The sequence below is a fragment of the Falco cherrug genome, chromosome 4 (assembly GCF_023634085.1).
Source record: "Falco cherrug isolate bFalChe1 chromosome 4, bFalChe1.pri, whole genome shotgun sequence".
NCBI classification, from domain to species: domain Eukaryota; kingdom Metazoa; phylum Chordata; class Aves; order Falconiformes; family Falconidae; genus Falco; species Falco cherrug.
In genome coordinates, this window is record NC_073700.1 from 1,222,937 (window position 1) to 1,247,059 (window position 24,123).

At 43.8% G+C, this 24,123-nt stretch overlaps 1 protein-coding gene across 2 annotated transcripts in view; it reads right to left on the reverse strand.

Annotated features, from left to right (window-relative positions):
• RBM6 (RNA binding motif protein 6) overlaps positions 1-24,123 on the reverse strand; it is a 58,832-nt gene that overhangs the window by 30,238 nt on the left and 4,471 nt on the right. For both annotated transcript variants that reach the window (XM_055707484.1, XM_055707483.1), the window contains exons 2-6: positions 23,592-23,701; positions 20,160-21,498; positions 19,308-19,397; positions 18,232-18,301; positions 5,595-5,668 (exon numbers count right to left, since the gene is read on the reverse strand). In XM_055707484.1, the coding sequence (XP_055563459.1) occupies positions 5,595-5,668; positions 18,232-18,301; positions 19,308-19,397; positions 20,160-21,498; positions 23,592-23,635 (1,617 nt within the window). In that variant the 5' untranslated portion in view covers positions 23,636-23,701. The remainder of the gene's footprint in view (positions 1-5,594; positions 5,669-18,231; positions 18,302-19,307; positions 19,398-20,159; positions 21,499-23,591; positions 23,702-24,123) is intronic.

The window sequence follows — 24,123 nt, forward strand, 5'->3', positions numbered from 1 at the left end:
GACAGAGCTGCCAAGAAGACGGTTGTTTTTTGATCTGGGTAGGGCTCAAAAAACCACACTGATGGGCAGCTACCACTGGCTGAAGGAAGTGTGTGTGAAGTTTTTGGCAGATCTCTTACAACCTCCTATGCCAAAGGAAGAGAGACTAACAGGATTCACATGGCTTGAACAGCTGAGACGACAGAAGATACTGAGAAGACAGAAGAGAAGAAGGTCCAGAGAAGTATTTTCAGTACCAGAATTTTTTGAGTTACACTGTACAACAAAAGACACCCTTTTTTTGCACAAGGAAGGTCTCTGTAGCACACACAGAACAGAAGAACAGACAGTGTGCTTATCACATTGTCACTGCAGGATACACACATGTACACCCACACAGCCAACCCTGCCACAGGTCATCGCAGGCAGATCCAACTGCTTATTCACAGGCAAGCGTCTGCCCAGCACGAGCCTCCCACTGCAGACTTCCGTACTGAGCTCAGATGCTTACAACTCCCATTAAATGATGGTACAATGCAGTGATTAGTGAGACACAAGTGGGAATGAAAAAACGATTGACTCAACACGTCAGTCCTCAGGGATGTAAGACCAGGGTGAGCTCGTGACAAGGTCACACACTGAGTCAGCTCGACTGCCTGGAAATCCACTCATCTGATGACAAGGTAGCCTATGGATGGAACTTGCCATAGGTCACTTGGATCATAAAAATTATTCCCTAATGCGCATGTTTCTCAAACCATGTTTATAGAAGAAACACTGCCTAGGTATACAAGCCCTTCCCTTCTCAATACACACACTCAAAGTGGAAGACTCCAAAAGGTAATTCAAGAAATCCACACAGTCAAAAGCAGGACAGGTTTAATAGGGAAAAGAGATGTGTGCTAACGATACAACCTGAGCAAAACACACACACCTAACATACAAGAAAAGCAGAAGATAATGTCAGCTGATAATCCAAGGAGGATACAGCAAAAGCAAGGCCATCTCCAGCACTCTTAGCTTAACATGCAAGCAGATTTCAGTGTATTTGTGGACACACTCAATTGTCACCACCACCCTCAACTGCAGGTTAAAGCTGAAGAGATGGAGTGGCGTTATCAAGCGAGCAAATGATGGATACCACAGCCCGTGAAAATACACTTGAGGTGAGTGTCGTCTTCCATTACAGGGGGCATTTTGCAGGTTCTAGAAAATATTGCCAGACTCCACAACTCGGCATATCCTATCAAAACGAAAATAGTTTTTGTTGTTTGGACACACATTTTCTCCTACAAAGTGCAACACACTCCTTGCACCACAGGCTTCCACAAATACTCCAAGGCTACAGGTCACCAGACCAGATGCATTCTCGGGATAACCACAACAAGCTCCTACTGTATTTAACTGGGAAGCCACGCAGAGTTGTAACTGGTTTCTGCAAATGTTTTCAGGACAGAAAGTCCTAAGCTTTGCCGGCTTGTCACAGCATCTTGTGGATTTTAACACCAACAGCTACAGTGAAAAGCCTGTGAAGCCTGATCTGTACCAGAAGCTCTGTTCACACTAAACGCAGAAAAGCACTGCAGTGAATGGATAAAAGTGGATGGGCTCAGAGGGGGAGAAACACACAGCTGATGCTTCAGTTGCACAGCGGTGGGACATGCTCAAGTAAAGTGAGCACCCACAAAATCCAGTCAGAATCCCTCTCACCCTCTCCAGCAAGAAACAAGCAGGGAATGGCGGTATCGCTGTGCTCAGCAAGATGAACCAGGATCGCACAGTACTGCAGGGGAAACCGCCCTCGGGGATGTATCAATCAGCCTCAGTGCAGGGAGGCACAACAGCAAGTCCTGGAATGAGCACTCCAGCATGTACCTGGAGACCTCCACAGTAATTTTCAAAATACCTATTTTTAAAGGTTCATGCTATAGCTCTCTCATTTTTGCCCTCTTACTTAAGAAACAGGAGGAAAGGATTACAAAGATGTGGGTTACTAGCAACAAAAGCTAGGAAATATTCAGGCTGCCAGTGTTGCTAAGTTTGAGACCTGAGAGGATTTAGAGACAATACTACATCATCAGTCAAGACTAATCATTTGCTCCCAAGCTTACAAAACCCCTTCTGCTTCCATATATATAACAACCAGCTCTACCTCAGCAAAAACAGTAGAACATCCAGGCAGCAGAGACAGGCTCTCTCCACTTCTCCTTTTCCACCTGCCTTTATAATACACAACAGTACATGATGGGTACTTCATTTCCCACCTGATTTTCTCACACCAAGTAACAAGCTTATTATGTTTGTTCCTTCTACAGGTGAAGGAGGAGTGCAAAGCTGTCCGAATGCACATGGAGAACAAAAGCCATGAGATGTATTCCCAAAGTTCCCTCCAAGAAGCCAATCTGGTGCCCCCAGACAGGAACACTATTACATCAGGGGCTACACCAAGCCTGAACACAAAGAAAACTCAGTAAGACAAATGCTGCACCACACTACAGCCTTTCAAAAATGAGAATAAAGGACAGAAAGATTATTTAGGAGAAAATGTGTGACCAAGCACACAGAAACACCATTTTTCATTCAAAATACCTGTCTCTCCCCAGCAGAAAAGCAGCTGACCACAGACAGAAAAGAGGTCTGCTCTCATACAAGTCAAACGACAACCAACTTGTGACAGAAGACAAACGGGAGCATCACCAACCATCAGGCTGCAACAAGGGCTGTGCCCAGGTTCTTCAAAACAACTCAACAGCCCATCTGCCCTATGAGGGCAAAGAGCCCCCCAAAGACAGCAGGAGAGCTGGCAGCCAGTGCCTTGTTCTGCCAGACCTGCCACCCAACACCTCCGCGCTAGCAGGAACAGCAATCCGTCACGTTTCACATACGTTAGGTGGGACCTTTGAGCTGTAATGAATTGCCAACGCAACAATCAACAAGGGAAAGCAGTTAATAATGGGGGCATTTTCATTACTTTCACTGCAGCAATTAATACAGGTGGAATAAAACTCTCCTACAAAATTAGGGCAACGCAGAAGATGGACGTTTCCTTATCACAATGTACTTGACAGAAAGCCTCCTCACACATACACATACTAGACTTACTGAATGGAGGGAGTTGGACCTGGTAAATCTGTAGTTAGCAAATTTGGGAATGATCTTAAGTAGGTTCTGCATTGCACTGAGTAAAGCTAAAGGATTTCACAATACAGGAAATATACAACATAGAGATGCAGCAAATTGTTCTTCAGGCAGGGGTAGTTAAACAGGCATTAAACAGCACCAAAAAACACTGTCTCTGCAAAAGCTATTTATTCCCAGCCAACAGATGACTGAGAAAGAGGCAGGTTGACTAGTGAGGGACTAGGATGTCACTGTGGGCTGACACTGTTTTGCTATTTATGCTCTCACAAATGACTGAATTTGACAGGGATAGCTGATAACCTTCTGAAAATAACTAAACTATCAAAGAATCTATGTCTTAGCTAACACAGGGTTTGGGTTTTGCAGCTTGTAAAAATGCAGATTAATTCTCAGTCTAGGGAGATGATCTTACAACTTTATCCTGGAAGATATTAAAATGGGACATCTATTGTCTAAGGACAACTGAATTGCATAACTCCCTTTCTGAGTATCTCTATTTGGCTTTTACTAAGGACTTAAAAGTCAGCTTCCTCCCTTGCAGTAGGTCAGATACAAATCTTACCACTATTTTTTAAATTATTTAAATAATTAGAAGGCCTTTTTTTTTTGCCATGTTCCATCAACAGCAAATTAGAGAAGTTGACTCATGTGGGGCAATCCACAGGTTATAACTCTCCTGACCAAATTCATATAGCTTGGGTCACTCCAAAAAGCACATTTCTTGCTTCACTAATTACAAATCACTGTAGCTCCACTAAAAAATAGTGAAGGTTAGCACATAAGGCTTTGGAGATAAGCCCCTCCAGCGGCTCCATCTTCCAGGTTTCCTCTGCACACACACAGAGCCATGTATAGCTGGAAGGAAAACTGGAAGACTTCAGACCCGATCCGGTTTTAAGATGTCCCAGGTAGAGTGCACGGCCGGGAGCATTACCCTCACCGCTGGCAGTGTTCTGCTTGCACCCTGCCTGAATGCTGGAAGGGAAACATGGCAAAAAATGATCCAGACTGCTGCTGTAACTGTTGCTGGGGAGGATCAATGTAAGCAGCAGCTGAATGCCAGCCAGACCTTCCTTATGTGCATGTGTGTACAGTGATTTACTGGGCACCTCTAGGTACTCAGTGCAGTCTAAGGACTAGTGCTTACAGGCTCTTTGCTGTAGCAATGGACCAAATGTGATCAAGTCAAGCACCTGTCCAAGTACACAGGGGTGCTCCAAATGGGAGAAGGGGTAGAGCAGGCATCAACAACAGGAAAAAAGAGGAATTCGCAAATTCCCAGGAACTTGGGAATTGCTCTCATGTAGGGAGACATTATTTCACGTGAGCAGAATTCTGGAGAGAATAGGCAGAGGCATTTGGTATATGCAGAGGCACAGAGGAGTGCCATGCGTAATTACAAATTCTCCAGTGACAACAAAACAAATTGGGAATTCTAGCAACACTGAAGGGGAAATAAAAGTTGTCACTGATGCTAAAAGTTATAATTAATTCTGGAGCCTTCACTCTCTGTGCTCACCAACACCCCCCTGGTGGGAATGTGCCAGGCTCTTTCCCAGCAACAGAATTATTTCTGTAAAACATTTTTGTAAGTTGCAGTACCTCTGTAACTGAAAATAGAGGCAAATGCAAGCGCTTTGTGGGACCTTTGAAACCCCAGCTGTGAAGACTCATTAACTGTAAGTACATTTTTGCAGATGCACAGCTCTGAAACTGACTCATGACTCTCCTCCCATGACAGGGAGACTTGGGATTCAGGTAAAAAGGCTTTAGACAACTGATACAGATTCTTACTCAGGCAAATTAGGAGGAAGAAGGCAGCAGAGAGGAGACTTAAAGGATGCAGTGAAGGAAGGGGGATCTATTGTTTACTGTGCACTTTTAAGGGCTGGAAATGTTCAGATTTACCAGGTGCAACTGCACATAGGGTAGTCCTCATGTCTGCAGCTCCAGCTTGTCAAAGGACAGGATAGATATGGGGGAGACGAACAATTAAGCAGCTCTCCCACACAAAAGGCATATGGAAAAGCAGAGTGTGCAAGTCTTAGCTGACTCAGAGCTGCATACCAGAGGCCTCACCTACAGCCACATGTGTATGTGTGTGTGCACACACAGCCAGGGGAAACATTTAATGCCAGCAGAGCTCTTTCTGACTGGATTTCAGCGTGAGTACAAAAGCATCAGGGCCAAACCTACATAAGGAGTCTGTCAGCCACCAGCCTCTAACTCTAGCCAGTGTGCCAACATACACTAGGGAAGAGGGCAGACCATTTGGTGTCCAGCAGCTCTTTCACACTGGCATTTCTAAGCCTTTTACAAGCTTCTGGAAACAGCATTTAAACCGCAGTATTGTGTATTAGATAAGAACAGATCTTCCTTTGAATGGTTCAAAAAAACCTCATTGGCTTTCCACCACCCCACCAAAAAAAATATTTAAAAATCTTCTAGCAGCATTGACCGAAGTGTAAAGCAACCTGGTTGGCTTCCATGCATCCGATGGCCTCTTCCAAGAGTGAAAACTCCACGCAGACATAGCCATAGTCGTAACCTGGGGACAGCATTTAAATACAGACGGGAGTCATGTTAGTGCCTTGTCATAAAGAAAGCCACATTAAATATTCAATTTCCCTTTCCCTCCAATGACAAACCCACTAACCACCACCCCTCCACTCCAGAATGAAAAGAAGAGAAATCAGGGACTAGCTGGATGATGATTAACTGTGCAGTTTATCATAAATGTTAATAGTCAGTGTTCCCACTTCCCCTTACACAACCCAGTGACAGGCACACCCCTTCCTTAGGGCAAGAAATAATTGCTTTGGTTTTTTTTTAAAGGCATAGTGATTTTCCATTGCTATTTTCACATTTGCACTACCTTGGAGGCAGTGCTCTCCAAAGCAAGCATGGATAAGTCATTCTGAAGTACCTTGCTGCAAATGTATTTTACATGAATAGCCAGCATTTTAATTGGGCAGTATTTCAGAAGGAATTAACATGATTCCTTTGCCATTTTTCCTTCAACACCTGCTTAATTTTGAAGTCCAATCCCTTGTATTATGCACAAGTGCAGTGGAGCAGGAACGAGAACTCCACATTTTTCATTTTGGTATAGATGTTGTTGCACATGTAACAAGAGGGTATGGGAGCTTAAGTTTAGATGCAAAACACTAGAGAGCTTTTACTCTTCTCACTCCTCTGAAAGCTGTCACCTCAGTCAGTGGCAAAAGGGACCCAATGATTCAACTGCATACTCCAGTTACCCGCGCTGAAATGTTACGTCCCACATGAAAGTTCAGGGTGAACGCTACAGAACCTGAAACCATCCTAAGAGCCAACCTTGCTGTTGAAACTACCTCCAAGAACTGAAGCGCTGAGCAACAACCTAAAGTCACACCCTCACCCTTCACATGCCAAGGCCACCTCACTCCAAAACTTCTTTCCAGATGATCATGGGCTGAAATACTTCTACATGGGCAAACAGCAAGAGGAAAGGCTTGGCTCCCTCCTCCTGCTGCTCTTTTGGCTGGTCAGGAGTAAGAGGAAAGCCAGTCTGCATGCAGATTATACCATTTTAGGCACCTAGCTGCCCTGGTGAAGAGCTTGTCTCCTTTCCTACAGATGCACATCTTAACACCAGTATCTTCAAACCAGGTATGTATCTGGTTCCTATTGCTTCAGTCCCTGACGTTCCACAGGAAGGTAACTCCACACGTGCTTCTTCCAGGCAAGGCACGCCAGTCTGCTCGGAAACAGCCCTCCTCTCCCCCAAGCCTATGCCAAAGAACATTTGCTGCACTCTCCAATTTTTCCTTCTCTGTTTCTTCACCATCTTTGTACTTAACCACATCAGAGACAAGGCCAGGCAAAACTGTTTCATCATCAAACCCTATTGATTTTATTTTTTTTTCTGGGAGCTTTCTGCACACTGTTCTAACAACGCAATCCTGACTTTGCACATTCCCCTTTAGTAACGCAATTCCAATTTGAATCTAGCTCCTTCTCTACCCCACATAGGAATTCATTCCCCTTCCCCATATTATTTTAGTCAATATAATTACACTAGAGGGAAATTTATCAATGTGGGTGCTTTGCAGTTCAGTACAAGGTGCAGTTCAGCAGCACGCCATCTGTGGTGGAACGCAGCTAAAGCCATTTGATATTCTTACATGAAGTGGGCACCTGGAACTAGAGGTACGGTTTCAGCTGGCAGGAACGACAGAATCAGATTCACTCAGCTGTTCCCATAGTATCTGTTCTGCTCTGCAGTTCCAGCCACACTAAATCACATTTTGAAAACGAAGCAGTTGTCTCTGCAGAAGAGAGCTGCTCTCCAGGAGCAGTGCTGCCCCTTGCTGGGAGACTGTTTTGCATTCTGGGCAGTTCATGTCACAGCATGCAGACTCACACAGTACATTTTAAAGTCTTATTAAAATCCAGAACTCTAGAGTCACTTCCCTTCCCTCCTGTTTAGAAAAGGGTCATGAACCATTATTTGTCAGCCTGTAAGGCTCCTGATGCCCCTTCACAGAGACGATTTTTGAAAGCTGCTGTAATCAGCAAGCCGGGATCACCATGCTACCTTATTTCCATGGGCATATGAAGTACGGGGGTTTCCTGAGAGACAGAAAGCAAGACTGCAGAAGTTTTCACTCTATTTGCTCTACAATGAGAGGCAGTTTACATCCCGGCCTCGTGGAGTAAACAAGTGCTTTAGACATGGATTTAATCCAGCATGACACAACTGAGTGCAATGCTGAATGTTATACATAGATACAAAAGCCGAGATGACTGGAGGAATGTACACTAGAGAATCATCCCGAGCATTACATGGAGACATCAAGGGGAAGACCAGCACACTTCTCCTTCTGCACTTCCTTACTTCTGCCCTCCCTCACCAAACTGAACCCCCTCTAATAAGCATAGCTGCAGTAATGTACAATGAGAACCAAAAGCAGTAACCGTGGCCCCATATCCCACCAAAAAGCAGCTTCAGGGCAGATGTTCAGCTCTTGTGGTCAGGCGGCAGAGGGACGCAGCGTTCTGGGACTATGAGCTGTCCTTGCACAGACAGCAGCAAAGTAGTGATGCAAGAAGAGAGCAGCCTGGAGCCACTGCTCCACTTCAAACTGCTGATAAAAATCTACAGGGGCTTGACACTTTCCCCCAGCCCTTTGCACAGACCTGACAAGCAGGCTTAGCATGCGAGAACTGCAGATTAACATCAGCCTTGGACGGTATGGTACACCTGCTCTGTGCCCCTGCCCCCAGCTCCATGAGAGCATCCTTCCATTTTAGACCATGATGGAGGGGCTGCTGAAATGGAGGCCTCTGGAACAACAGCACTGCTACAGAGCACCTTCAAAACGCAATGTTTGCTGATTTTTTTCATAATCTGCAATAATCACATTACCCAAAGCATGGCACTTGAAACAAACCCAAGCGACTTGAGGCTGGTTCTTAAGGGGGAGCAGCTACAGCAGCTCCTGCCACCAACTGTTATATGCCTCTTCCCTGCCTCCTCCATAGGGCTGGTTCAGTGGTTTGTGTAGCAGCTGAGCTTGTATATTTTTATTTCCAAAGCCTTCACACAGTTTGCTTGTCAGAATGCAGCAATTCAGCTGCTGTTACCGGAAGCAGCTCAGGAGATTTTGACAGAGGCACAGGGCCAGGCACCTAATAGCAGGAATCGGTTCAATAGGTGCACCAAGGTAAGCTGTCCTCCCCTGTGAACGAGAGTTCCCTGACACCCACTAGTATTCAGGTCATAACAGAAAAAACGAAGTGACCACGCCAAAATCACTGCTGAAGACTGCAGCATGGGGTTTTTGACCCAAGATGGCCTAAATTCATATGCAGGTTTCATATGAAGATATAAATCTTGGTATCTTCTTAATTTGATCCTTCACTTACTGATTAGTACAATACTACAGTTTCAAGATCCATAAAAGAAGTAGAATGGAGTAAGAAGTGCTTTATGTTTTGGCAGAAGTATATGTGATCAACACAGACTGTCAAAAAGGAAAGAAACCAGCATTTCCCCCCCCACAACCTCTGAGCACTCTGCAGCACAGTTACACTGTCCAAACGAACCTTACAACAGGAACAGCCCTCCAGCACTTGAACGCATCCAGATTTTGGCCCTAGCATAGCCATAAAACACACACATCCTCATCTCCCCGTGTTTTAGGTCAGCTGTGTAAAAGGACTTTGGTACCTTATTTAACTACTTCCTCTCTGCTGCACAAGTCTACAATACCATAGGCTGTATATGACGGGTGAAAGGAGAACATGAGAGCCTGCACACAAAATCCAGAGGACTCTTGTTTTCCCTTAAGTGCTTCTGTGTATACGCAATCCTTTATGGATGTTCCCAAAGCACGCTCAGTTCTGCACTGAAAATGAGCATGATCACTTAATACTTAGGAGTAAGGACACATTTAGAACTCCAGGAAGCTGCTTGCAAGCATTTGAATAAGGGCTATTTTGCCTCTGAAACAGACATGTTTTAGTGAAGTGAATTTTGACAACAAATAGCAGGTCCCTGTTAGCGTGCCACGGTTTGGCTAAAAATCTTGAAAGCCTGACTTAAAAGTACTGTTCTCTGGCTTCAGATAAAAAGATCAAAGACTTGGAACTTAAAATAAGTTGTTTCTATACACACACAGTTTCTACTGAACAACTGACACACAGTAATGTGTTACTTCATGATAGTTTGTTATATCAAAGATCTAAATAAAGGAAAACCATAATGTTGTTCTGATAGGAGCTGGAAGCAGTGTGAAGAAATCTAAAAAATATCTCTGAAGTTTTAGGAGGCCAAATTAAAAGATCACGTAATGACAGCAGCCCCGTCTATGCCAAACCAAAGACACTTTTGGAAAGGAGGCGTGATGGCCACATGACAAACAGATCCAATTTGAGAGGTGACCCAGCTTCCTGATTCTAGGAACGAGCATGCAGTAAGTCACATCACCACCCACCCCTACAAGCTTAAAGTATCAGGTAACCTTAAGTCCATGGTGAACCGTCACCTGCCACAAAAACGACTACTACAAAATGCTTGTCTGCTGTGGTGCAATACGAAGATATTCTCTCCCTCCTCTGGCCTGGAAGGTAAGACGATGGCTTCCTATTAAAGTAACTCCATGTAACAGGCTGCCAAAAGACACTGTGCTAAACTGGACAGCTGGGCCAGCTATGAAGATCCCTGCATCTGCCAGGTGGGGCCAAGGAGCCTGAGGGCAGAGGATGATAGTGATGGAGTCTTGGCAAACAGGAGCTTCTCAACCATTCCAACACTATTTCACTTGTGTTTTTTCCTGTAGGATGAGACAGAAAAGCATTTGCAGTTTTGGGCACTCCTAGGACTTGGAGAGCACACATTAAAGCGGAGCCATGGTCAGCCTGCTGAAGCAAGGATATTCTTGCTGCTTGCTCTCTCCAGAGACAGCAGGGCAGGGCAGAGTGCAGCTGAGGAAATACTCTACATTAAAGTTCTACTGCTTCAAAGACAACTACAGCATAAAGTACGGAGCAAATATGAAGGACTTCAACATCCCTTGAGGGAATCTGCAGTCTCACATGCTGACCTCTGCACAGCTTGGGCAGTGGACACAGGATTTTGCACATTGTTCTCAGAGAACCTGCTAATCCTTGGTTAATAGGAAGACCTGCCTCATCTGTGGGAGATTTTGGCAATATGCCCATTACCCCATCCACAAGTTTTTCTGTTTCCTCCAAGGAAAGGTGCAGATGTAGGCCATCCATACTAAAGAACAAATACCTCATCACAAGAAAATACTGGAAAACACAGGGCTTCCTCTGCATCTCTACGCTGTTACAGTGTACTATTATTAGCAGGCACAATGCACTCAATGCTTCCAAGAAGCCAGAAACTCCTGGATGTGCACTGTAATGACTGTACCTGCACTTACTTACATTACTTACAATGACAAGTCCTGCCATTGCAGTGAGGATGGGCAGCAGCATAGTGCCTTCCATGGCAAGCAAAGAAAACAAAGCGTCCGCACAGTCTGAAAACTTAGGAGGGCACCCCCGCAGCACGGCAGGGAACGGAGGCAATCTATCTATGCTAACACAAGCCCAGAAGCCAAAACCCAGCACTCTCTCGATACCAGCTGGTGGATTCTGAGCATCCATAAATTTCTCAGATTTTCTGCACAGATAAATTGGTCTTCAGAGTTTAGTAAAGCTGAAGAGCTGTACCAGGAAAAGCTTGCTGTTGAATACTAAACAGGACAATCTGCAACAAGCCATATCCCCAATTCCTTTTGAAGGCTGAGCATTTACAAGCCACACCTAAACGCTGGGAAAAGGCCTGTCACTTCATATGGTCCCTCTGTATAGAAGAAGTGCACTCTTACACATTCATGACAGCGCTGCACAAAAGAACAGCAACAGAAACCACAGAACATGAAACACCGTTATACCCTGAAAGGTAGAGCACTACAGTCTATCCTCCTGCCTCCATTCAGGAGGACAAGACACAGAAAGGACCTGTGTGAGATGCCCTCAAAGGTGGACACAGGCAGCCCCACAAACCAGAGGAACTACAACAGCCTGAGCCCCAGATGGCTGTCAGCCCTTCTTGGACCAGCAGGAGGGTAGTTTGTACACCAGCACAGAGGAGAGGAGGGAAAAACCCACAACGCTAAGGTCATACACGCTGTAGCTTTATTAAAGACAAAGTATTACGTTATATTTCTACAGAAACCTGGAATCCAAGGAAGGCTGGGGCCATCACAAAAGTCCATGAGAGGACTGGAAGCTGAATATGTGGGAACATGTTGCAGACAGGAATTTGGTTTTAAAGTGCTGCTACTGCAAACCTGGTCTCCAGGATCTGTCATTCAGCACAAATGACTCGGAAAAGTAATCAACGCAATAATGTCAGCACACTCTGAAAAGCCTTGAAGTTTTGTGCTGGAGATGCAAAAAGCGTGAACGCATTTGTAAAAATGGTTAGAGAGAGAAGGCTTCGGCATGTCAAAAAGACTGTGAGCATGTTTTATGGATGAACATGTTGGCTGCCCTTTCTGTTGAACGGGCCCTAGAACCCTGAACCAAGGACAATCATTATCACAAATGCTGACTTAGAACAGATTTGTACTTCCCATTTCCTAAGCCACCACATCACAGAGAAGGAAAGATGGGCAAGAATGCCTTTTGCTTCCAAGAGACAATGCGCTACTGCCCTGAAATGAAGCAAGACTAGCCAAAAGTCCACACAGCTGGGAAAACTGGCAAGGACTGGTATTGATGACCATGGACTAATTCCAACTGAGTGCTTTTTTTAGTCCTTGCCAGGCTATTCTGGCTACAAACAAGAATCAATTGCTTCACGCAGATCAGTGCTAAAGATATTTCCCCTGCTTCTGAAAGGTTAGCCCCTGCAGACTGAAGAAGTCTGCCGATGAGCAGCTGATCTGGTCATGCCTCAAGAGGAAACTCCACGGGTGCTACAGCACCTTGTGAGCTCGTGGATGATCACCAGCTCTCAGCAAGTCCCCGAGATCTGCATGTCTATATTCGCGGCTGACACGGTAGAGTGGGCCACACAACCTTCACTGAGCACAGCAAAAGAAGATTATTCTTCCTGTAGTGCATCAGCACCAGCCTTGATGGTGAGTTAAATTGTCTTCTGTATAATTAGCACAACAGGCAAGATGTACCTCTGCGCCACAGAGTGTATTAGAGACCTCTATCTCAGATTAACCCACAGCATTCTTTGTATGAAACCAAAGAATGTAAGTCCTTGTGTGATCTACTCCTAATTGAACTCCATAGGGCTGGTGCCAAGCCCTCTTTGTGAGGAAGCCACCGGCTGGCCACAAATCCACCCTTCAGAGGGGCTTTCCCAAAGGCACTGCATCAGTCCTGAAAGGAAACAAAAGGTCTCAGTTTAGCACCATTCTGCTGCACACCTCCAGAAACATCCCTCCCCACGCAGGGCAGCAGCTCAGCTCTCCAGCCCTACCTAGGGCTAGAAGCTGCAGCACGATGGCACCCGCGGCACGCAGGAGCTGGGGGCCAGTGCCGTATTTCAGCAGCGCTTCTGACCCCCAAGAGCGCTACTAGCCTAAACCCCACCTACACGTAAAGCTACAAGGAGGGAGGCAAGACTCAGCTGTATGTGGGCAGACAAATGTACAGCCATGCCTGCTACCCCAGCAGCAGCTCTAGTTCAAGGGAGAGATCTCACCACCATGGAAAGTGGAGAACTAATCCCTGGTACGGAGAGGTGCACCACTCAAAAATCTGTACCAATTTTTTCATCATGAAGTATAAACTTCTGGACCTTAGATTAGAGGTTTTAGCAAAATACAATACTAAAGAATACAATTTTAAATTTCAGAGTCTTCCTGAAATATTCCTGAAACCAACAATTCACTGTTCTGATATACTAGATAGACTGCACTTGGAGTGGAACAAAAAATCCCACCTTTTAAAGGTTTATCTAAAGGGCTTATTAATATTTAACAGGGCACTAGTGTGGCAGAGCTTAGTGAAAACAAGCAAGATAATCCAGTTTCTCCTAGGACTTGGCCAAGGCAGTTTAAGTTTAACAAAGGGAGGGATAAGGGGAGCAGTTCCAAGCACCACATACAGGTCAGGTCAGGAGAAATTAAACGAAACGTAAATGATAGTGCAAGAAGGTGGGTAAGAAAGCAATAAAGCACGTTTAGTGCCAGTGATACTTGCTAAAACAAAAGCTTTTCAAAACGGAGAAGGCAGCTGCCATTTAGTAGCTGCTGGGTTAGTCACATTTTCAGGTTACACTACATTTCCTGCATGTACCTCCACCACAGGAGGATGCCTGTCCTTTAGCATCAGCCACCTGTATCCATGCGGACATCCCTCCGGCCCCAAGCATTACTGCTGTTCAGAGAGCTCCTCCCTGCTCCAGTCATCCCATTTCCATGGGTGCTTTGCTCCTCAGGGGTGCAGCAATACAGGGGTTCCCACATCCCCACCCAGGGCTCAAAAGTGAGTATTCAGAAGTGTCAGAAGAGGCTTAACAAACCCAAATCTCCCAATTTCTGAAGCACTACACTAATTTAAAGGGTGCATAAAGGGGCTGGGGTAGACCTCACTGCTCCTTCTGATTGCAATGCAGCTCACCTGGTCCTCCAGGTCCACTTCACAGAGCTCCTCTTTGCACATGCTGCTCTCCACCTCGGCCAGTGTGTCCATTTTCCACCAGGCTCTCCCAGCTCAGGAAAAATTTCTCTCTGTTCCCCAGATGGCCTTGCAAAGAAGCTAGAAAAGCCTCATGGGCTGCCAGTGATTTCTCGGGCTTGCTTTCCCTGAACAGCTTTTCCCAACTGCTGGTAAAAACCCTAACACGAATCCTGGTTGGAAAACACATGTTCCAAGCTTGTCCCACCGCAGACTATGTCCAGAAGAACAATTTGAACAGAAGGCTCAGAGTACGCTTCATGTTTTCACTTACTACTTGGACACCATTGCAGCATCTTTTAAGGGTGAACAACCCACCATAAGCAGCCCTTTAAGATACTGATAGCTCCATGTTCTCTCTTCTCCAGGGCATACGTGTGTGCTCAGCCAAAGAGTTCTGTGCACATCAGATACTCAAGATGAGATCTCAGACTTTGCTTATGTTTGACATTAGTCAGGAAAGAAGAAATAAAGCTTGATGAGAATCAGGCAGGAGGTAAGTTTAAAATATGATTGAAATAAAAACCAGGACAAGGTGTGTTCATGTTAGATTCCTCTCAGGTCAAAAGGTATCGGTTTCAAGTTCCTGACAGTCAGCACCAACATAAGCACAGGAGAATGACAGACCCCATGCCACAAGTAGCCTGGTGCTGTTACACAGTGCACCAACAGCTCCACAGTGGGAGGCCCACACTGTAAAGCCACATGGAAAGCCTTGACACACCAGTGAGCAGAGATAAGTACCTTCAGATGGGACAGGGGGAGCTCACAAGCCCTTACCAGCAACCCCTCCTCAGAGAGCTGCCGACAAGTCATCACCACTACTACCCACAGAAGCAGCAGTACATCCGCAGCACTGCCTCCACGTGAGGTAGCAAAAGGCACCAGGAGATACTGCAGACTACAGCAGCTGACGGTCTTTGAGAAGATTCCACTATCACCTCAGGGTTTATTCTTTATAATGATTAATTGAACAGACATGACCAAACAGACTTGAAAAGGCAAGCTGTAAGATAAGCCAACAATCTAATGCAGTTATTTCTGCCAAGGCTTACACATGATGTTGGAAGAAGCCCTCCTCCCCCCACAAATGGGTTTGAGTTTCAGTCTGAACATACAGGCATCAATTCCAAAATCTAACTGATGGAAATTACAAGTTAATGTTGTGTAAGGTAATACTATAAAGTCTGACTGACATTTTATCATTGTCTTTAAATATCTGCCTATTTGCTTTAAATAGAATTACTACACCACTTCTTAAGGTCTCCTTTTACTACCTTGGTTTAAAATCTAGCCACCATTTCAGTCTGTGGGCTTCAGAGACAAAATAATCTAAAGAATAAACAGCTTGAATGCATACCAAAAATAACACCAGATATATTAAGAACAGTGTTCCATCCTCAGCACAACCTTCAGTGAAAATACACTTCCCTTAGCACATCACAGTATGTAAAAAGAAACGGCTTTATAAGGAAGTTGAGCTGCTTTTTCCAAGAAAAATCAACCATATATTTTCCCCCAAAACAGAAAGTGTCTTGTGAAAGATCATACAGTGGAATCATCATGTTGAAGCTGCTGAGATAAGCTTTACGATAAGCATTATCTTATTGTGAAACTGATCCCAACCTCACTTACTTTGAGTTAATTGCGTGTTATTTGTTATGGTTGTTATTGTTCTCCAACAGCTGCAGGCATTCTTCTTTCAAATTCACTCAACATGCATACTCATGATTCATGTTATTTTTAAGATTTCTGGACAGCACTCAAAAATACACAACCCACTCAGACAGGCTTAGCACACACTCTTCTGAGCCAGGCTGCTGTCACCTCACTGAGCTGGTACAGCAATAGCCAGTGGGCCCAGGTGTATCCGAGACATTAGTATATCCAGCAAGTTTGCTTTTAATTCTTATGAATATGTACGTACACACCCCGGCGTAAAAGTATTGCTTAGCCCACAACTGGCCTCTAGTTTCAAACAGGTTTAGCTTCTCAGAAGTTAACATTAGTTAACAATAAGTTAAGAAGTTAACAATAATAATTTCACACACTTCTCCATAGGATGACCTAATGTGAAAAGCTGGATTAAATTTACTAGAGCTCCTAGTTACCCAATTTCAAGAAGCAGTTTTCTCAATTCAGGAAGCTTTTCTTGTCCTAGACATCTCCATCTTGCATAAGAAGGATCAGAAAGCTATTTAAATTAGCAGCTGCATTTGCAGCCTCAGGACATAATGCAAAACAAAGTCTTTGGAGCATCCACGTAACCTAGAATAATGCTATACTACTTAAATTACTGATGTTGACTGGACAGGGTTAAACAACGGCTTTAAATAGCTCATAAAACATGAGCTAAATAACTTTATTCTTTCCCTCCCCACAATCACCAGAAAAACTTGGGGGGGGGGGGGGGGGGCGCGGGGCGGGGAGAGGAATCACAACCAACTTTGCAGCTGAGGAGACAGAATGAGCTTTTAGAGAGACAGCAGAAAACTGCAACCCTTATAGTACATGCAACCACCAGCAGATACCAGGGCTTCTGCATCTAACTTCAGACACTGTCTCATCCTGAGTAGCCTTTGAAACGGGGAATAGGAAGAAGACAACACTTGCCTAATGAGGGCAGTGAGTCCTCATAATGTATGAGAAGAGACTTACAAAGAGATTCCCAGTTCAAGTTGATTTATTACTGAAAAGTGATGTGTTTCAGAAAAACAACTGACAAACCACATCAGCACAGGCAAAAAGCAAGTATGTTGCAATTACTGGGTTGCAGTCAAGTGTTGTGCAGGTGACAACAGCCACACTGTACTATGCTTAGGAAAAAGGAAGCAAGAAAGAATGACTGTGTCCCTTAAGCCCTGCTTGTTGGGCCAGACCAGATTATGTGACACAGGGGTGTTCTTTAGTTCAAAGGTTCATGAGAAGGTTGTGAAATCTCCTTTGACTTCCAGAAACAAGAATATAGTTGAGAAATACCCCACTGCCCCAGTTTCTCTCCCCAGTTACTAAACATATAGGAAGCCTTTATATAATGTATTGACACCAAGAATTCCATCTGCTTCCCGTGTTAACCCCATACTGGTAATAAAGAAAAAGCACTGATGAAGGTAGAAACCTCTGCTTTCCTAGGTTTTAAAACAAAAAAAAATTACACAAAAATACTGGTTTCCAGGTATTTCCTACTAGTATTATCCAAACCAATCCCCAGAACTCACCCTGCATTTCCTACCATCGCCCATCTTTGTTCCAGTACCACTTTCTCACAAAGCAGCCTTGTAAAATATTTCTTTCTTCAGAATCCTATACATACTGATCAGAAGTACAGCAAAACTTTATTCTTTGAATGAGGAAGAGCATCCAGACCCAGTATTTGGATATTTGCTTGTAAAACTTAATTTCTCTGGTTTTTTAACCTGTCTTCATATCTAAGAAGGGTAATGGTTTCATGTTAATGAAGGAGAAATTTAGGATGTATCAGGTTTCCTGAGGACACTATTTGTGCAGGACATATTCCACAGTAAGACCATCTCAGAAACAAGACGTAGAACAATCCAAAAGGATTTAATAATAATTATTTTAAATAAAATTCTATGGAGGAATTAACCTGCCTTGCCATGTCAGTATCGGCTTTACACTTGATGGCTATTAGAATAGCCTTGCTGCTTTTCCTGCTGCTCCTACATCTCTCTAGAGGCACCAGGATATATACTTTATCTCTAAAGTAGCAGTGAGCATAGCCATCAGTTTGGAAGACAAGAGGACAAACTACAAATCTCAGCGGGCATTTTCATTTGAAAACACCTGCAATTATGGCATCAAAGACTTCAGACAAACTGCCTAAGTGAGTATCGGTGTGAAAAATACCTCTTTGTAAACTTGAAACTAGAAGCACTGAAAAAGCATTCTCACCTGAACTGTAATCTTTCAGTCGCAAGTCCTTCACAGGTGTCCCATCAGGCCCTCGGAACGCATTGAGAATCTGCAGGAAAACCAAGATCCACTTCAGTCTCCAAAATCAAACCTCAAAAAGCAAAGCACTGGCTAACATCGATTTCTCTCTCCCCAAGACTCCGTTTCTTTCTAGGTTAACTCTGTTACAAACTAACACATTTTCCTGATTAAGTTCCAGCAGTAACAGAGAACAGTTTGTTGAGTTTTGGGAAGTATTTTGGGGGTTTGTTTAAATAAGCGAGTACCATTTACACCACAATTAAACTGTGCAAAGGTTTATTACACTTGTTTCAGCCAGACAGTTCACCTTTGATCCTTGTAAGGACAGAGATGTCTTACTGCCTTTAAGAAAATCAAAGGACCCAGGATGACTGTTCTGAGTCTTATCATCCTTTGATGGACAAAGTTTCTGCCATGAGTTCTCCAGTATTAAGTGTCAGAAGCTCTGGTCACCACAGCTAACCCTAGCAAAAACTGTTGCAATGCAGGGGTTCTCATGTCTGGAACTGCCACCAAAAAAAACCCAAACCAATTTAAAGTGGTTCCAATTAAATTTGGAAAGAGAGCTTCTTTCATCTTGTAGTCTAGATTATTTTTTGGTTTTTTACTAAAATCAGCAGTAGCAGCAGACACCTTTTCCATCTTTATAAGATCTCATATAAGCGATTTCAAGTAACTAAGAACAAACAAGGTCACTTAATCACTACATGTCTTCTGAGCCTAAAATATAACAACAAAGTAATAACAATAGTTGGTATATGTAAAGCAACAATGGAAGTAAAGCATGTTAAAAAGAGCTTGGTATCAAGGCTTTTAACCACCAACACCCCACATGTGACTCCAGAAAAAATTCATCACTTCCATGCTCCCCAAAAGCCAGAATAATCAGATACAAGATAACACTACAGTGACTCCTAAACCTGGATTTTCCCTTGGGAAAATGACAGACCACCTGAACTACATTAACCAGGCTTAAAACCAGTACTTTTAGCAACCCTTGACAGACGTTTTTGGATGAAAAACACCCCACTTACATCATCCTTTGTGGCAGTTTCAGGCACTCCTCCTAGCCGAATGAGCTTGCTTGGCTTCACATATTTGGGACAGGTCCGGTAATCTTGGTCCTTGAGTTCACACAATCAATATGTTTTTTACAAATGAGAAATGCTAACTCACAAGATACTTGAACAATAACAAAATAAAGCAGGGTATAACTCAAATGCAAAGGCCCATAAGCAGACTGGCTCAAATCTTTAAGCACAGCACTGTTTCAGATGCAGAGAGCTCTTGGAGGGCTAGTACTGCTAGCTTCATGTGCTCATTGAGTTGTACAATGGGATCTAGGCCCAGCAAAATAAAACGGGCAAATGGCCTCTCTCTGCTTTCCAGCAGTGGGAGATTCAAATCCAATAGCAGTTATTAACTCAGTAGTTATCACTACCCTCCGATTTCAAAGTTAACAAAAACCAAGTATGCATGAGAACAACTGTACTGTTCTGCACAGGTCCACCCAAGCCAGTAGCTTCTCTCTGGCAGTGCTCATAAGCAATGTCCAGGATAAAACAACAAAATTAGTTCTTGTTTATTCTACTTCCCCGCAACACCCTCCCCCTCTGTTTGGTCATTTTCAACGTGGAGACTTTATGAACCAGATCTGGTTCTACGTATTTAGCAATTCTCAACTGCTAAACTTCTCTAGAGAAGTATTTGTGAGATAGAAAAGTACCCATTAAAACAACCCAGAGCATGAGGATGATCTCAGAGAAGGATGGTGAATTAGGATAGAACTGAAGCGATGGGATACAAACAGAAGGCTCCTTCCCAGCTCCTTCCATTCTTTGGCCAACATGTGTTTAGCAGAAACATCAATTGACAAAACCACTTACCTGAAGGCTCTTATAGGGCCTAGAATCTTTGCTGGGTTTTCCTTCTGAAAAGGACTTGCCATGTTCATAATCAAACATCTGATGCCCTGGCAGCCGGTGATCCACATCGCGATACTCAATGTTTCGGTAGTCAGTATCTTGCCTTCCAAGGAAATCCAGGCCACCTTCACCCTTTAACCCAAGATCAGAATCGGATCTTTGCTGCTCCCCCCCAGAAAGCTGCTGCTGTTGCTGCTTGTTAGCAAAGGTCTGAGGTTGCTCCTCTTGGTCCTGAAGAGTAGGAAGAGGTCCACAGCTATTTTGGAAATTGTGCGAAGTGTCGTCTTCGAGACTCAATCCAAGGGATTCCTCTTCTCTGGCTGGTGCTTCTGAATGTTGAAATTCTCCTTTTTGGCTACCAAAGGGAGCTCTATCTAGACCAAGTGTAGGCTCCTCTCTCTTGCTGGTGCTTAAACCAGAGCCCTCTCTCTCTGCTAAAGGTACAGTAGATTGGTTCCGCCTAAAATCTACAAGGCTTTGATCCACAGGAGGCATTTCCCTGTCTGAAAAATCCATAGGAGGAGCCACATCTCTGCTCCTAAAATCCTGATCAGACCGGGACCTGTGCCTATTTCTGAAGTCTGACGATGGTGCATTTCTGTTTCTGAAGTCCAAATCAGAGGTGCCCACACCCCTGAAGTCCAAATCAGGTACATCCCTGTTTCTGAAGTCTGAATAGGAATGCTCTCTGCCCCTGTAGTCTAACTCAGACACATCTCTTGCCCTAAAGTCTGAATGAGATCCATCTCGACCTCTGAAGTCTAGATCAAAAGACCCCCTTCCCCTGAAGTCTGATGGAGGTTCATCTCTGCCCCTGTAATCCATATTGTGTGCTTCCCTATCCCTGTAGTTCATACGGAACGTCTCCCTGTTCCTGTAGTCCACTGAAGGAACGTCCCCACCTCTGAAGTCCATAGGTGGTCCTTCTCTCTCCCGGAATTCTCCAGAGTACATATCCCTGCCCCTATACTCAGAAGAGGGTGGCTCCCTGCCTCTGAAATCCATCTGAGACTCATCTCTGCCCTGGAAGTCAGATGGTGGAAAATCTCTGCCCCTGAAATCATGGTGCCCCTCCCCACCTCTGAAGTCACTACGTGGTCCATCTCTAGCTCCAAAGCTGAAAGAAGGTTCCTCTCTGTTGGCAAACTGAGGATTGAGGAGGCCTGTGAGTGCCTGGATATCAAAAGGAAGTGATTCTCTGCCAGAGAAGTTGCCAGAGTGTCTTTCTTGAGCAAGACTATCAAGGGAAGGAGGATATTCCCTGTTCCACCCGGGAGCAAACCTTTCTTCTTGGCTCCCACTGTAGAAATAAAGACAGTATTATTCATAACGTGCTTAGAGTCTGAAATCTACACAGCAGCACATTCTTCTCTAAACTTTTATAGAGTTGTGTAAGAGTCTAAGATCCGCAGAAGATATTGATGTTTGGCAGTTTAAGATGAGGCAGCATACGACAGATGTGAGAAAGTAAACTTGGGTGCTCCCATTTCAGCACAATTTTCCAGAAGCACTCAACAGGGAATACCTGCAATATTAATGGGTTAATGATGGTAGCAATCCACATAGTCCTGCACTGCACACAGCTCTGCAGCTGTTCAAGGTTCCATCAGCTGGTATGTTTGTTCATTAGCATCACCAGCACACACCTGTGAGGAACCGCTTGAGCTTAAGCTCTCTGGGCAGCATTAGAAACAGCTAACTTACCACATCCTCCTGAGGCACATAAAAGCAGAGGTTACCAAACATGCTCTATTAACATACTACAGAGATTCATTTAGGCTTCCTTGTGCTGGAGTCTAAACCAGCAAAATGCTGAAAGCTATCAGTTCAGACTTCGAGGATGCCTCACAGGAATATGCCAATAATCAACATTCAAGACGGTCCTGTGCTCGTGCCTCCAGACTGGCTGTTTACATTGATGTTACAACACTATAGCTATCAGGTCTCCGACACCTGCATAAAACCACTCAGAAAATGGCTTTCCCTTAAGACAGGTTTTCAAAACCCAGTGAAGTATTTTCTTTTGGTTTGGTTTGTTTGGGGTTTTTTTTGTTGTTTGGTTGGTTGGGGTTTTTTTGAGATTGCGCTGCCTGATTTTTCATCTAAGCAAGGCTCCAATACATTTTCAAAAATACGGAATAATAAAATATCAACACATTTCAAAATAACACCAAATGCTACCCAAATCAGTGGACATTTCCTTAGCAACTACAGCAAGTCATGGTGTTCTTTGAGTTTCACTACAGAATCACTCACCAACAGAATGCAATGTGACTTTTACACAGTTAATCAAACCATATACAGACTTCCTAACCTACACACCCCTGTTTCACTACCATGTAGAACAGTAATTAGAACTTGGTTCAAGATTAGAATTACCCACCCAATACAGTAAAGAACGATGCCAATAAAATCCACTTAAAAATCAGAACCACCACACTACTGATATAATCACAAAACACAACCACTCCCTCATCAATACCATTAAGACATGTTTTGGAGGATACTGTTTCTTGTAGCTCAGATGCAACGAGCTTTCTCAAAACATTACAGTTGGACAATTATTTGAAGTATTCCTATTGCAAAAATGGAAGGTATGCCATGAGGAAGTACCTTTGTCATGCTGCTATTCAAGTAACTGAGGTGGACACGTGAGCAAAGGATGAAAGAATTATGAACAACAGAGGAAAACCCTAGCTTTTTGTGCCTCCATTTTATTTTTTTATATATATATACAGAGAGCCCTCTTGCAAACACAGGGCCTAGTTACAACCAGAGGAATATAAGCTAAGAAAAATATCATGCTGTGCAGGTCAGTTGCATACAGATCTTTAGAACAGTTCCAGTGACATTCAAAAACATCTTATGAAGGAGTATCACCAAGAACACGGGGATATGTAATCCACTTAACCTTATGGAGAGAGCTGAACTCTCAAAAATTTTCATTAAGTTCTGTGTGCAATGAATGTGCCGGTATTTCTGAAGTTAAGGGAAGCACCATGGTTGAAAAGAATCAACATCACATTAGGCACTTCTCTTCTAGGACTTAACAGCACACAGCACCAAAATCCACGTGGCATATCACCTTAGCTTACAACAGCTGAACTAAGTATTGCTAGAAAAGGTGGTGTGCAGAAGAAATAGAAATACTAAAAGCAGCTGCTTAAAAAAAAAAAAAAAAAAATTAAAAAATTCACAGAAATGCAGGAAGTTACACTGTCACTTAACTTGCCTATTCTTTGGCAATCACACCTCGTTCCACACAGATCTCGGAACTTTTACCAATATAGCATGCTTACAGGAGAATGCACAGAAATATTGACAAACAGAAAGATCCTATGGCTTATTGTATTTCAGAATGTTGTGAAACAAACTGTACATTCAAATGCTTACCGAAAAGACCCCATTCTGTTGCCTTGTCGATGGTCTCCCCACATTTTGATCTTGTCTGGTATGTTTCCAGAAACAGTTATTTCACTCTAAGAACACCAAGACTGCACAACCTGTTGAATAAATAATGTGACAATAAGCCACAAGGCAAAGAATACGTATCACCTAAGAGAAACACTGCTGGTCAGAAGAGGCACATGTAATGTCTGATCAGGATCCACAAATACAGAAGACCACATCCAGACATTAATTGCTGCATTTCACCATGTTCAAATTTGCAAGCATCAAACGACTTCCAAAATCAAACTGTCAATATGGGTGGGCACAATTTGATATCTGCTTTGATTAACATAAAGCTTTCCAACATATTGTGCTGTCTGACACTATCCAGAGTGCAGCCAGAAATGTGAGAATGCCACAATCTATAAACAAGGACCGTTGCCGAACAACGGTTTGTAATTAATGTTTAATCCAAACTATTTTTGCCAAAAGCTCTTTGCTATTCAGGAAACGATCACTACTACTGGTCTACTAT